This window comes from Ornithodoros turicata, unplaced genomic scaffold (assembly GCF_037126465.1).
Source record: "Ornithodoros turicata isolate Travis unplaced genomic scaffold, ASM3712646v1 Chromosome36, whole genome shotgun sequence".
In the NCBI taxonomy this organism is placed as follows: domain Eukaryota; kingdom Metazoa; phylum Arthropoda; class Arachnida; order Ixodida; family Argasidae; genus Ornithodoros; species Ornithodoros turicata.
The window spans coordinates 1174470-1186691 of NW_026999366.1; the positions used below are offsets into that span (position 1 = coordinate 1174470).

The 12222-nt window shown below is 45.2% G+C and overlaps 2 protein-coding genes across 2 annotated transcripts in view; both read right to left on the reverse strand.

Moving 5' to 3' along the window:
• Positions 1-7307, reverse strand: part of LOC135373962 (uncharacterized) — a 31055-nt gene extending 23748 nt beyond the window's left edge. Inside the window, exons 1-3 of the mRNA XM_064606993.1 lie at positions 7252-7307; positions 6541-6665; positions 1025-1145 (exon numbers count right to left, since the gene is read on the reverse strand). Coding sequence (XP_064463063.1) covers positions 1025-1145; positions 6541-6665; positions 7252-7307 — 302 coding nt within the window. The remainder of the gene's footprint in view (positions 1-1024; positions 1146-6540; positions 6666-7251) is intronic.
• The window catches only part of LOC135373937 (uncharacterized), a 205062-nt gene that overhangs the window by 60784 nt on the left and 132056 nt on the right, over positions 1-12222 (reverse strand). The window lies entirely within an intron of this gene.

The following is a 12222-nucleotide window of genomic DNA, read 5'->3' on the forward strand; positions in this document are numbered from 1 at the left end:
TGCCCTGTAAACGCGCAGTTGTTTGTTGTATATCCCATTCAAGTACTTGGTTATATTTAAAATAAAGAAATACATATAGGATGCATGTATGAGCGTGTGCGATTCCTGCGATGGAAATAAAATGGATGCAGCAAGAGGGCTGATGCGAGCGACTCGGGTTGGATGAAACGTAGACATGGTGTTCGGACGACAGGACGCTAGGCGGACAACCGCTTTGTCTGCTTCGTGTGTTGCATATTGCGAGTTAATGCACACACTTCCGTCTATACCCGGTGTGTGCCTCATATGGTCGTAGAGTTGCATTGTTGCAAATGCAACCGTGCGACCTGCCGGTTTTGGAAGTTTTTTAAGTCTGGAATCGTTCTGGAAGACGCGAGGAGACATTGCACCCAGGATTGTATTGTCCAACCACCTGTAACTGAGCAACTTTAGGAATTGCATTCGTAAAAACAATGAAAATTAAATACAAAGGGAACGCATGCCATAACAGATTCCGCGCAGAATGTGCGGCCGCCTCAAAAAGCCGCATCCCATGGAGCTTGCCTAACTCCAGCGCTATCCATGGCGCTGCGATCGAGAAAAGCGACTATTCATCCACCCATCCACAAGGCATGAGGAGACTAGCGGATTCTTTCGTCTCCGCAGACGCAACCGTAATGTCTCAGCTGGACCCGACAGCTAGGGCGCTTGGTGAAATGACGCGAAGTATTCGCGTTAATGTTTCTCCAAACCAAACCCCACAGCGCGTTGTCCTCTCTAGCAGTACACCGTAATTCCTTGGAGTGCTGCCAGTGGCTTATGAGGAACCGTAGGCAGCTTGAAGTATCATTATCGACAGGTGTCTGAACCTAAAACAACAAAGTATTTGCCTTGCACGGGGGGTGTCAAGCATTCTGCAGAGTTCTGCTCCTACATTTGGCCCATATAAGCAAACCATTCAGCAAAATTTAAAATTGTTCACGCATTTTCTTATTTATCATGATGCCGCAGTAAAACCGCCGAACGCACACGACGAAGAGCTTACCAGCACAGTCGTTTGTCGTTGCCGGACATCAGGCCTCTAGAAATGATTCCGTGTTCCTGTTCGTATTTCCTCAAGCACACATCTTCCGCATCTGATATTTCTTTTTGATTGCACGCCAAGCCTGAAAACGAACAGTATGATATATTTGGGTACTCATAATACAAAGCATGAGTCCGCCTTTGATAACTTGCCTATGGAATATCCCCTGTTCCCAGCTTCACTTGTTCCACATAGATATTTCAGTGGTAAAACCCGGTGGCGGATCAAACCTTTTATATTTTACTGCCCTCGTTAATTGCCTGCAGCCTTATCCACAGCGCCACCGAAACGATAACGAGAAAAATCACGCAATAAGATGACGTTGCATCACGTTGCGTGCACCATTCGGCGTCCTGCTGGGGGTTAGAGTTAGGCGGACGGCGCTGGTTTTTGGGGCAGTCTCCCCACGGCTGTGACACATTGCGACATCGCTTCCGTTGAACGCACCGTTGACATCGTGCAACTCTCACCGAACTTGCCAGTCGGGGCATCCGTGCACAAGTGGCATTCGCCGGGCGGTCATGAAAGTGCCGGTAAGTATACCCTCCGAGCATGTTTACGAAATATTAACCATGCTGCCAGCACAAACAGCTCTCGTGGTCGCCTCAGAGGAAGGAAACGAAGCTCTGTACATCTACACCGGTAAATCACCTTTCAGTGATTGTGTTGCTACGTTATGTTGCACTCGTGTTTAGTTTTCCTCCCTGTCAAACTTTTCCTTCTTTCATACTTAACTGGCGACACTCCGTCCTGCAACCACACAGGACAACGACAGAGAACCGCCAACCAGCAATACCGCCAGCCCCTCTCAGACAGGTACAAACGCCGTTGATACGACCATTTTTTAACGCGCTTATCGCTCGTGTGCAGGATTTGAAGCAGTTTTTTTCCCTGTGGTAGACAAAAGGTCTAAGGCCTGGCAATGCATTGGCAAAACATAATTGGAATACAAAGTGGTCTTTTCGGAATATGGGCGCGTAAAATTCCGTGTTTTTTCTTTAATTATGTCTAAACGTTTGCCTGTTTCAGCGGATACGCGTAGGATACACACGCATGGTGGATAAAATATAATATGAATGATAAAATGAAAGAGCATTAAAATATGAAAACAAATGATACTAAATGTAGCAGTGGGGACACCTACAACCAGCGAAATCACGCGTCGAATTTGGAACAAAATTCCACTAGAGAGCATATTCGCCACTTTCTATATCACAGAGCATTCGACCTGCGCACCAAAATTTGCGATTGTCCTGCTGGCCTGGACGCATACTAAAGGATGCATACTAAAAGAACGCAAGAATTTCTTCTAAAACTGGGGAGATACCGCTTCCAAAAATGGCAAAACGTGAAACACTCGAATTCAAGGTCGGATTTTCTCGATTTTTTTTGCATAAAAGCTATTCGATAGAAACCGTTCGATTATTGTTTATCATCATGTATGATGAACTTCTAAATAAAAATAAAAAACTGGAGGTCAATGGGATCTGCCTGCGTGACCTGACGTGAAATCGGCCTGGGGGAACACTCATCTAAATATTTCGGGGAACGAAATTCGAACGATATTTCGAATCATTCGTAGCAGCAGGCGTTCATTTTTGACCGCTTCAAACAACGACCTTGTCAGATCGTATCTATGCGACATAATTCATGTCTCAATAACAAATTAGAAACAGAGGCATATTAACACGATAAAAATGACAGCGCTTGTATGTAGAAGATTGTGGACATGTGAACGAAAGAGTGTCACCAACTATTCGAGTAACTGCAGAAATCCTTGAATGTCTGCGCTGGTTTTTTTCACAAACCTGGGCCAGAGAGACTAGATGCAAAACATAGATGCCTCTTATTGGGATCTCGAATAATGTGGAAATCACCTACGAGCTTTCATTTTACTGCAGGATATTTTGGCGATTTAACGGATGTGTCCTTAATATCTTGCCATCCTAACTGTATATTAGCGTTGATAACTGTGCTGTTATTTAATTCTGTTGTTTATGAGGTACTGTGCGATATTATGTACACTGCAGCCCACTAGAGTGAGAATGGACGGGCATCATACCCACATTGGTTTTGCCATGGTAATCCTTGTCCCTCAACTTCAATTGAACAAGTCCTTGTATGTTCAAGTGACTCATCCACTACAGTGTCCTACAGGTTCATCAGTAATTTGTGTTCCTGGTGGAGTACTGTTACGTGCTGTAATTTGTCGAATCGGCAAGGCAACAGCATGTTTAGGTAGCTTTTTCAGCTTAATGTGTGTTGCTGTTGTATCTAATTTGCCATCTGGGCAATGCATTTCGACACAAGCATATCAAATGGAACACTGTTATTCTGCATTGCACATGTTTCCACCAAGATCACCTGCAAGAACCGCACGGGCATGTTGTGAAAATGCAACAACCTGCTTCCTCAGAAATACACCAGCAGGCCTCATACATGCCAAAAGTATCGGTGCTGTATGATCTTTGTGTGCCTTGGGTCAATAAAGATATACCGAATTTGCTTTCCACATAGGTGAGTGAAGTGTGGTGATTGGAGGCATAGCGTTTATTTGAAATAGCGTATGCTGACTGAAGCCAATAGAGGGCTCAGCGCATAACACTGGGGACGTACAGGAGACGCGGCGCATAGAGCACGTGACGTATAACGTGGAGGATTATATAAGCCGTGACGGTTAACCCCTGTGGCGGATATATCCGGTCATGAAGTAAGAGTTATAAATCTGCAAAATAACGGCGCTTATTTATCCGCCATCGTGTTTAGCGGCGCGGCGCTGAAGCTGCTTAACACAGTTTTCTTTTTCACTGTTCTCACGTCTAATAATATTTATGCACGTGCAAAAGAGGAATATGAAATGAAATAAAGTGAAACTTAACTGAGTTAGTCCTTTGTGGAGGAATGCAAGACAGCACAATTGGTCCCAGTCATCATACGAATTTATCCTCTATTTTTAAACATCCGTAAACGATAACACAATTTATAACATAAATTGCTTATGGTATAGTATTATTTATAAAGAATAATTGCCAATTTTGCGGTGTAAAATGAGAACTGAAGCCACGCCACTCTCGTGCGCAAAACCTGCGACGGGTGTTCACACGTCAGAGGGTCACGTGTTTTTTATATCGAATAAGCCGATTGAACTAAAGGCTGATTTGTTGACCTAATATGCCGCTTTCCGGCCCAGCTCCCATGGCATTGTGGGTACTATGTGACTGGGAGGTGAACCGGGTTCGAATCCGAATGCCGGCTGTCCTGTCTGGGTGTTTTCGGCGTGTTTTCCTCAGTCGCTTTAAGACATATGTCGCCACAGTTCCCTGTGAAGTCCGCAAAGGGCGCTCGATCCCCACAGTGATGTTCCCGCCTGAATGTGACTACGATAAGCATCCCATACCTACCACTACCACCACCAGATAAGGTGAACGTCATGTCGTCTCTTCGCTCGAGAAGTGCATAGTTCCGGTGTCTGCTGATTACGTATCAATATGTGGCGATTTCAACATCAAAGTAGTGCTTGTTTCAGCTTTTTTGATAAGACAAGGGTCAATAAATAATGATTGCCGTTGATTCTGCTGTCTCGCATTTTCTCGGAAACAGTCAATACCGTATCATATTGACTTCCAGGTAATTCGGACGTCCAGTAGTTACAAGTACTTTTCCGCTGAGTGTCCGTCTGGCTGCAAAAATGGCATTGCTGCTCCCAGTTTCTTTCGTTTTATCTTAGAGCGCCCTCTGTATTGTTTTAGTCATTTATTTATTATTGGTATAGTTCTAGATGGAAATGCGGGTAACAGGTCTTCCAGCGCACGCATTGCGCGGACGGCCTCAGCCATGCCTGTGCCAGTCGTCTATTACGCTCGAACATGATGGCTCGTAAAGCTCGGAATTATTATTATTAGTTTCAAGGGTGTGGTCATTGGCATCGACGTCTAGATCGTGATAATGCTTGAGGTGCAGTGCCTCTTTTCGTTTTTTTTTTCGTTGTTGGGATTATGCCTGTGTCCTTTACCTCCCCTGCTTTTCACAATTGTATTCAATTGAAAGGATTGCAGCTCTTCTTGATTTTAGGGTTCTTTACGATACTTTATGATGAAACATCTTTTCTTTTCTTTTTCTGCATATCCCTGTGTACTAGTGGTACACCTAACTCCGCGCAGCTGGGATCTTTTACAATAGAATTGAAAATGAAACATAACAGAGGGGAAAAAGTTTGAGAGAGAAAAAGCGAGACACCAATAATACATTCTTTTTTCTTTCTCATTTTTATTTCGTGCTTGTACACTAATCTCTTTTCGATTTTCGTTTTCTCTTTTGACATTCTGGTAAATATGTCTTTCCGGCCCTCCTCGATTTCAGCTACTGTCACAAGTTCATTGAATTGAAAGAAAATCGCGCAATTCTCTTCCAGTCACTCAGAAATGTACAGCTCTATCATTGCACTTTCAACGTTTTGCGAATTGCGTGGCACTATATGACGTGACAGGCAACAAAGTGAACGGCACGGCTGGTTCTAGTTAGATAAACAAGTAGAAAGTTACCTTCTGCCTTGATTATGCGAACCTGTATGCAGCTTGATTATGTACAGGGCGGTATTTCATTGCTTAGACTTTTGCAACAAGAAAAACTGAGAGAAACAGCGATGATATCTTGCACACATGGTACTTGGTTCTTGGTCCTACATTTTTTGGGCAAAACGCGAGTTGTCTAACGTATCTTCAAACGAACACTTATTTTGAAGCAGCAATCGGTAAAACAACAGCTTTATTTTAGGATGATAAATGGGGAGTATCATCGCGAGGGGCGATACTCTACGCCATTAATGGTGGTGATGTGCGGAACGAAGAAATCGCTAAAGCTTGCTATGCAAATGAGTCGAAACAAAATCCCCAAACCTCTTGAGCACAAAAAGAGCGACGCTTATTCCACGTCAAAGGACCATGTGGTTTCGAGCAATGAGGCTCATCGCAGTACAGGCTGTTCAGATAGATCGGCCCCGTTTCTGGCCCATATAAGCTACCGACACACACTTGTGTGTTTACTGAGGGCTTTTGAGTGGAATAATAGTCCAACATTTTGGGTGTTACGACAGGTTCATTCACGAGTTGTATTTAAGTACTAACTGGGACAACCATTTCATAAAGTGTTGTAGCTTACGTAAAGAGTGAAGCCGTGAAGGTAGTGAGAAGTACCTACCTGTCGTTGTTACCAGCAGTGAGTGTTATGTTGTTGAACATAGTGGTATGTATGGCCTTAGGCTGGTCACACCACCAGCTTTATTAAGATAAATATTACAGGATAAAGGAGTTAAAAGTAGACTTCAAATTTTTCAATTATTATTGGGACGATAATGGCAGCAGGGGCAGCAGTGCTTGTGAAATATGGCAATTGTATCGCTAGATTTAGAGACACAATTGTTGACGCAAGCCATGTAACATGTTGTATGCCCCTGCCATTCTTTTTTATTTGATACTCACAGACTGGCTTCGATGTTCCACAGTCGGCGTTGATGTCCTTAAAGAACTGGTCAAGAAGAAACGTTTCATCGCATCCTGGTCTTGCGAGTATTTCCGGAACACAAGCCCTGCTGTATTCGATCACACTGGAAGAGATAAGACGTATACCAGAATCTCCGAAGTTTCAGGGACATTCTGACGCCATCTCGTAACATCCCTTGATTGAGTCACGCAGAATAAGCAGCACAGTGAACTGCGCAGGAGAGATGGAACAGTTTTTCCCGGCACTCGAATCGGCAAGCTACGTCGAACGTAAATCGAGATAATTCGGAAACAGTCAATTTGCGTGAGAGATAGCATGCCGCCCTTGCTGGCCGACTTTTTCTGACAAAATAATACATACACCCCTCCCCACCGCTGCCCTGTTCATACAGCGGACCCACATCAGCAGCCGTGTTTATATAAATTCGACAGAGCGGCTCCAGATTGCTGCCAAGTCGAGGTGAACTGGACCCAACACTGCTTACATGAAGTCGCTCAAATGGGAGCCGGTCGCAGTGAATGCGTTTTCCAGTTTCTCTTTCTGGACCCGCTTGTGCTGGCCTGCACTGACCGTATGGCTGTCTCGGACGCAGCGACAGGATGGACTCGGTCGCACAGTTCGCTCGATCAGAATTCGGCCCGAGCGCATTTACATGCACTTCGGTGATCGCGTCGAGCGAGTCAACCCACCCCCGCTGTGGAGTTGACGCTGCTCGACTCTGCGTGGCTTCAGCTCGACTCAACATCGTTTACATGAGCGAATTGAACTCGACGCCTCGATCCGCTTATATGAAGTTGCCACTAATCTGTATGCCACCAATATTGAGGAGAAGCAAGCACATGGAGCTGCAAGGAGAAAGAGCAAGGAGGAGAAGGAACAGTCTATGAGCTCAGCCTGCAGTATCATTAATCCTGGCCTTTCTGCAAATTGGCATGCAATCACCGAGTACGTTAGCACTCTCGCTAGTCAGCTAGTACGACCCCTTGCCAGAGCGACACCGCAAGTTCAGATGTCCTGAGCATATCAAGGAATAGTATGCGTTGCACAGACCACAGGCTCACTCTCTTCCCTGTTGGAAATTCCTACTTGACTCCATATGGTATTATGACACCAGGTCCTACATGATGAAGGAACCTACATACAAATAGGATCCTGTTTAATTGTGGGTCCTACATGCAAATGCGATCCTACATATAAACAGGATCCTATTTGGTTGCGGGACCTACATGCAAATGCGATCCTACATATAAACAGGATCCTATTTGATTGTGGGACCTACGTTGGGTCCTACATGCAAATAGGTTCCTACATACACGCTAAAATGGCGGAATACCAAGTCTCTCGTGGAGATCCCGTATATTTTGTGCACCCTATTGTGCTGTGTATATTAGGAAATAACAAATCATGCAGCTTCTTTCTTTTTTTTATTGATATCGTTCATCATCTCTCTGACATGTCTGTTGAACAATCACACTCTTGCCTGATGTACAGTGTCTTCAACACATTTACAGATCATGCTAGATGATAGCTCTAAGATATATTTCTTGGAGGCATCTGAAACAATAAAGCGAATTAGGAAGCTAGATTTAACAAGGGATATACATGATGTGTCACATAAAATGTGCCAAAACCCGTGCACAGGTTAACCAGACTTCCCACATATGCTGTTACTTGAGGTCCAAAGACAATTGTTTTGTTTGTTAGCAGCAAGATCAATTAACGATGACAACTGGGGCTACAGCAAGGGTGTCAGTAAGGTATTACCTGAACAGGGTGTAAACAATGCACGTTGAGTTATAATATCCGCGATTATTTACATTCTGTGCATATTTCTTCCACACTCTGGGAAAATATGCATGACTCAAGCTGAGTTATTATGAATTAATAACCAAAAAAGGAAGATCTGTATCTTTAGAGCACTGGTGCCCTGTAGCAGGGCCGCTGAAGCATCACACATGATATCTTCAACCTGATGTTAAGTGATGATACAGGTTAACCAACAGGGTAAGAACACGAGATTACAGATGGAGGATAAGGCAATAGGTAACAATAGGGCAATAATCGCACTGAGCGGATAAAGTTATAGGAACCCACACGCTAGGAAGAATACACAGGAAAAGGTGCATAAAACATGGCATTATATGAACACAACTAACCTTCAATTCACGAAATCCAACAGCTTTCGGTGTTCCAAGGTACACACACAGCAACAGGTCCAGACACCACTAGTAAGGCATGAAATACAGTCACAGCACTGCGGGGCACCAAAACCACCAAAACTACGACGAAAGACGCTTCCCGAACGAGAGCTCTCTGGACACGCGTCTGAACGCTTCTAAGATTTCCCTTCCAAATGAGCTGGAGGCATTCCAAGCGTTCCAAGCTCCAAGGGCGCGCCGCCTGTAACGGCTCTCCTCGCGCTACATCAAGGAAGCAGAAAGTCGCGCGTACGGGCGACCAGCGCCATTAGAAAGAGGACGTTTTCCCCGTGAAGTCTTCAATCACATTTCTACGCCAACAAACAACTGATATCGAAAAAAAATGCCCCCAGCCCCATGTATAACGAGCCGCTGTTGCCATGTTGTCCTCACTCGACAATGGAGAGAGATAGAAAGATCCCGCAAGGTTCTAGCCGTTCGGTGTTTGGAGTGCACGAATCCGTTAATAGGTGATTCAGATCTCCCGCAGGATTCAAACCTAGAAACAGGGACGAATGTTGCAGAAGGAGAGTCAGCCTAAAGAATTTCGGGAATAACGCCATAACCTGTAGTAAATAGATGGGGGGTGCGAATTGAAAAGTTGTAGAGCAAAGAACGGAGAACGCGCATCCAAAATTTCCAGTAAATTGGACGTTAGATAAGCGAGATTACGGCACTAAAGGAACGGCACCCACGGAAGCGTCTTCGAGCGGCGTCAGCCAGACTTGCTGGCGCCAGCGCCATGACCCTCCAACTCCAAAGCCCAAACCTGGGGAACGGGAAGTCGCGCGCTTACGGGATTAAAGCGGTTAGTAAGAGCACGTCAAGAGCTTCAAAACTATGTCAAACACGACTCTGTAGGTGCAATGGAAACGTTTTAGGAAAAAACGGCCGGCAGTCCCATGTATTGGGAGGAATGTAAACACAGAAACCGGTAGCTCGAGAACCAGAAGACTCACAGCTGTAGTAAATTTTGCCACGTTCACCGAGTTGAGGCGAGTACACTCCAGAAAGATGAAAACTGTCCGACACGGGCTTCCTTCCGAAAAAGGACCCCAAAGTTGAGAAAAACAGAGTTACGAAGGCGTCTCTGCCCACAACCCCCGAACCGTTAAAGGCCGACCCATGGTTCCATTTGACCGATCGCAGAGCGACTCAAGTCCTACTAGGACGGAAATTCTGGCGTCGACCTCACTAGCGGGGCGGATGTTACGGAGCTCCGAATTATCGGAAGTGCAGAGAGAGGCCTGGAATTTCCAAGTATCTCGACTACTTTTAGGATTTCCTGCCAGCCGTGAGCGTGCACGTGAAGGGGAAGGATTGGGGAATCCGTCACAACAAACCGCGTCCTGATAGAACAGGTTTAGTCCTAGATATTAGACCGAGAAGCCCATCGACACCGCAATGTCGCTCGATGGGGTTCACCCGCCACCTCGACCGGTTGCGCACGGCTGTCGAAGTCCGTGCTTAAATAGCACTCAAAGGAATGCACGCATCATTGTATGCTTGATGTTTCGTCGACTGGTAATGGACATACTCTATGCATGTTCCATAAATGAATGCAACCAGTCCATTCAGTTGTTTTCAACCTAAAAAATATATCATGGCAAACGTGATTGAATATAACTAGTTCGTTCTGGGCCCCAGTTTTGAGGCCCAGTTTGTTCAAATAACGTTTGTTGCTGCGTTAATATATCACTTCCATATCTCAAAATAATTCCCCACGTCCTCCCCACGTGAAACCAAACAGGTCACGTAAGATCTCCCATAGCTCCTTTTTGATGCCTTGTAGGATCCTACAAGTCTCCTCGTAGCCGGATATAGGCAATGTAGTGTCCTACAACTCTCCTATATTGCCGCATATGGGACAAGTAGGACACCACAACTCTCATATATAGCCTAATATGAGACATGTAGGATCGTATGACTCACCTATATGTGAATGAATATAGCACATGAAGGATCCCACAACTTTCCCACATGATACAAAATAGGACATAAAGGATCCTACATAAATTTGTATAGGATAAATAGGACCGCATACAACCTATTTGGCTTTTTTCAACAGGGTTCTACTGAGTTCCCGTTCTCACTCACCTGTTTACATATTTGTGTTTCATGAAAAGTGTGTCAGCATGCGCACATATATGGAATATCCGCTCTCCCGAAATGGAAAACATTTCGTGAGATGTGACGGCGTGCAAGTTTTCTTTACTTCTTTAAAAGATACAAGCTAGAGAGTTCAGTGCATCGTATGCTATCGTTTTTATGTACAAAAGGGATATCGTCAGTGGTACTGCGCCAGCGGAAAAGATGAGAGCTTCGCGCACTGAGAAGAACCAACACGCTGCCCGTTACGTCCGCAAGGCAGATAGCATGCATCAACTGTCTAATTAACTGTCTAGCTAACTGTCATCTCTATTTCCACAAGTAGCGGCGACGAAAAAAAAACGAATAAGGCAGGGGAGCAAAGGGAACATTCATAGGAGAATCGTCGTCAGCTCTACTCTGACCCGAGTTTTTATTCACTGAAGCAGTGCAGAGTGCTACGGATTACCTGTGCGGGTTCACAAACCAGTTTCCAGGTGTGTGCCAATGAAACAACGACAGCGATCCTGATCAGTTTCTATTGGCATGTCTCGGGTACACGCATCAAAAACCAGCAAACGCTGCATAGGCAGCGCGAGCTCACTTCCGCAATCGCCATAGTACAACAATGGACACCCCTGTTACCGCAAGTAGTAATGACTGGACACAGACTGCCGCCAACACACAATTTGGTCTAAACACGATTTAATTAGCAATTAGAGTTAAATGGGACCCCTCACATTAATCAGCACCCTACAAAGAGTCATCACATTAATTGGGGAGCATCTAACTCGTGTCCAGACCAGCTGTGTGTTAGAGGCAACCTGTGTCCGTAAAAAAAAAATAGAAATAGAGTGGAGAGAAACAATTTCTTCGAAAATCAACGATGCCGCGGCGAAGAAACCGCTCCGGAACACACGAGTGACCAGCGACCGCCATGTTGCTTGTTGACGGCTGGTAGTTGCAAAGATCGACGACAATTGGCTACCTAGGTGGAAGGCATCGCACCAGATGGAGCCACCATCATAGCTCTATGCGAGAAAGACAGAGAACAAGATACTAGCGGCAGGTAAAATTGCAACACTGCTCAACAAGTCTAGGCATGCCAGAGCGCGTGGGAAAGGTCAAACCGCTACTGCTAAACAGCACGGAGAAAACAGTACACATCTGGGAAAAGGCTTAGGGGCGACCGGTTAGGACTAACTTCAGCGTCACCGCACAACGCTACGAAATTCAACAGGTAACACAAGACGACAACCACAAAATGCTAGGCTCACAACGCTAAATGTGCGTCAACAGGCTTGGTACACTACGGGTCACTGCTAAACAACTCTAAGCATGCGTGTGCTGGGAATAAGGCCTATCCGTTACAGC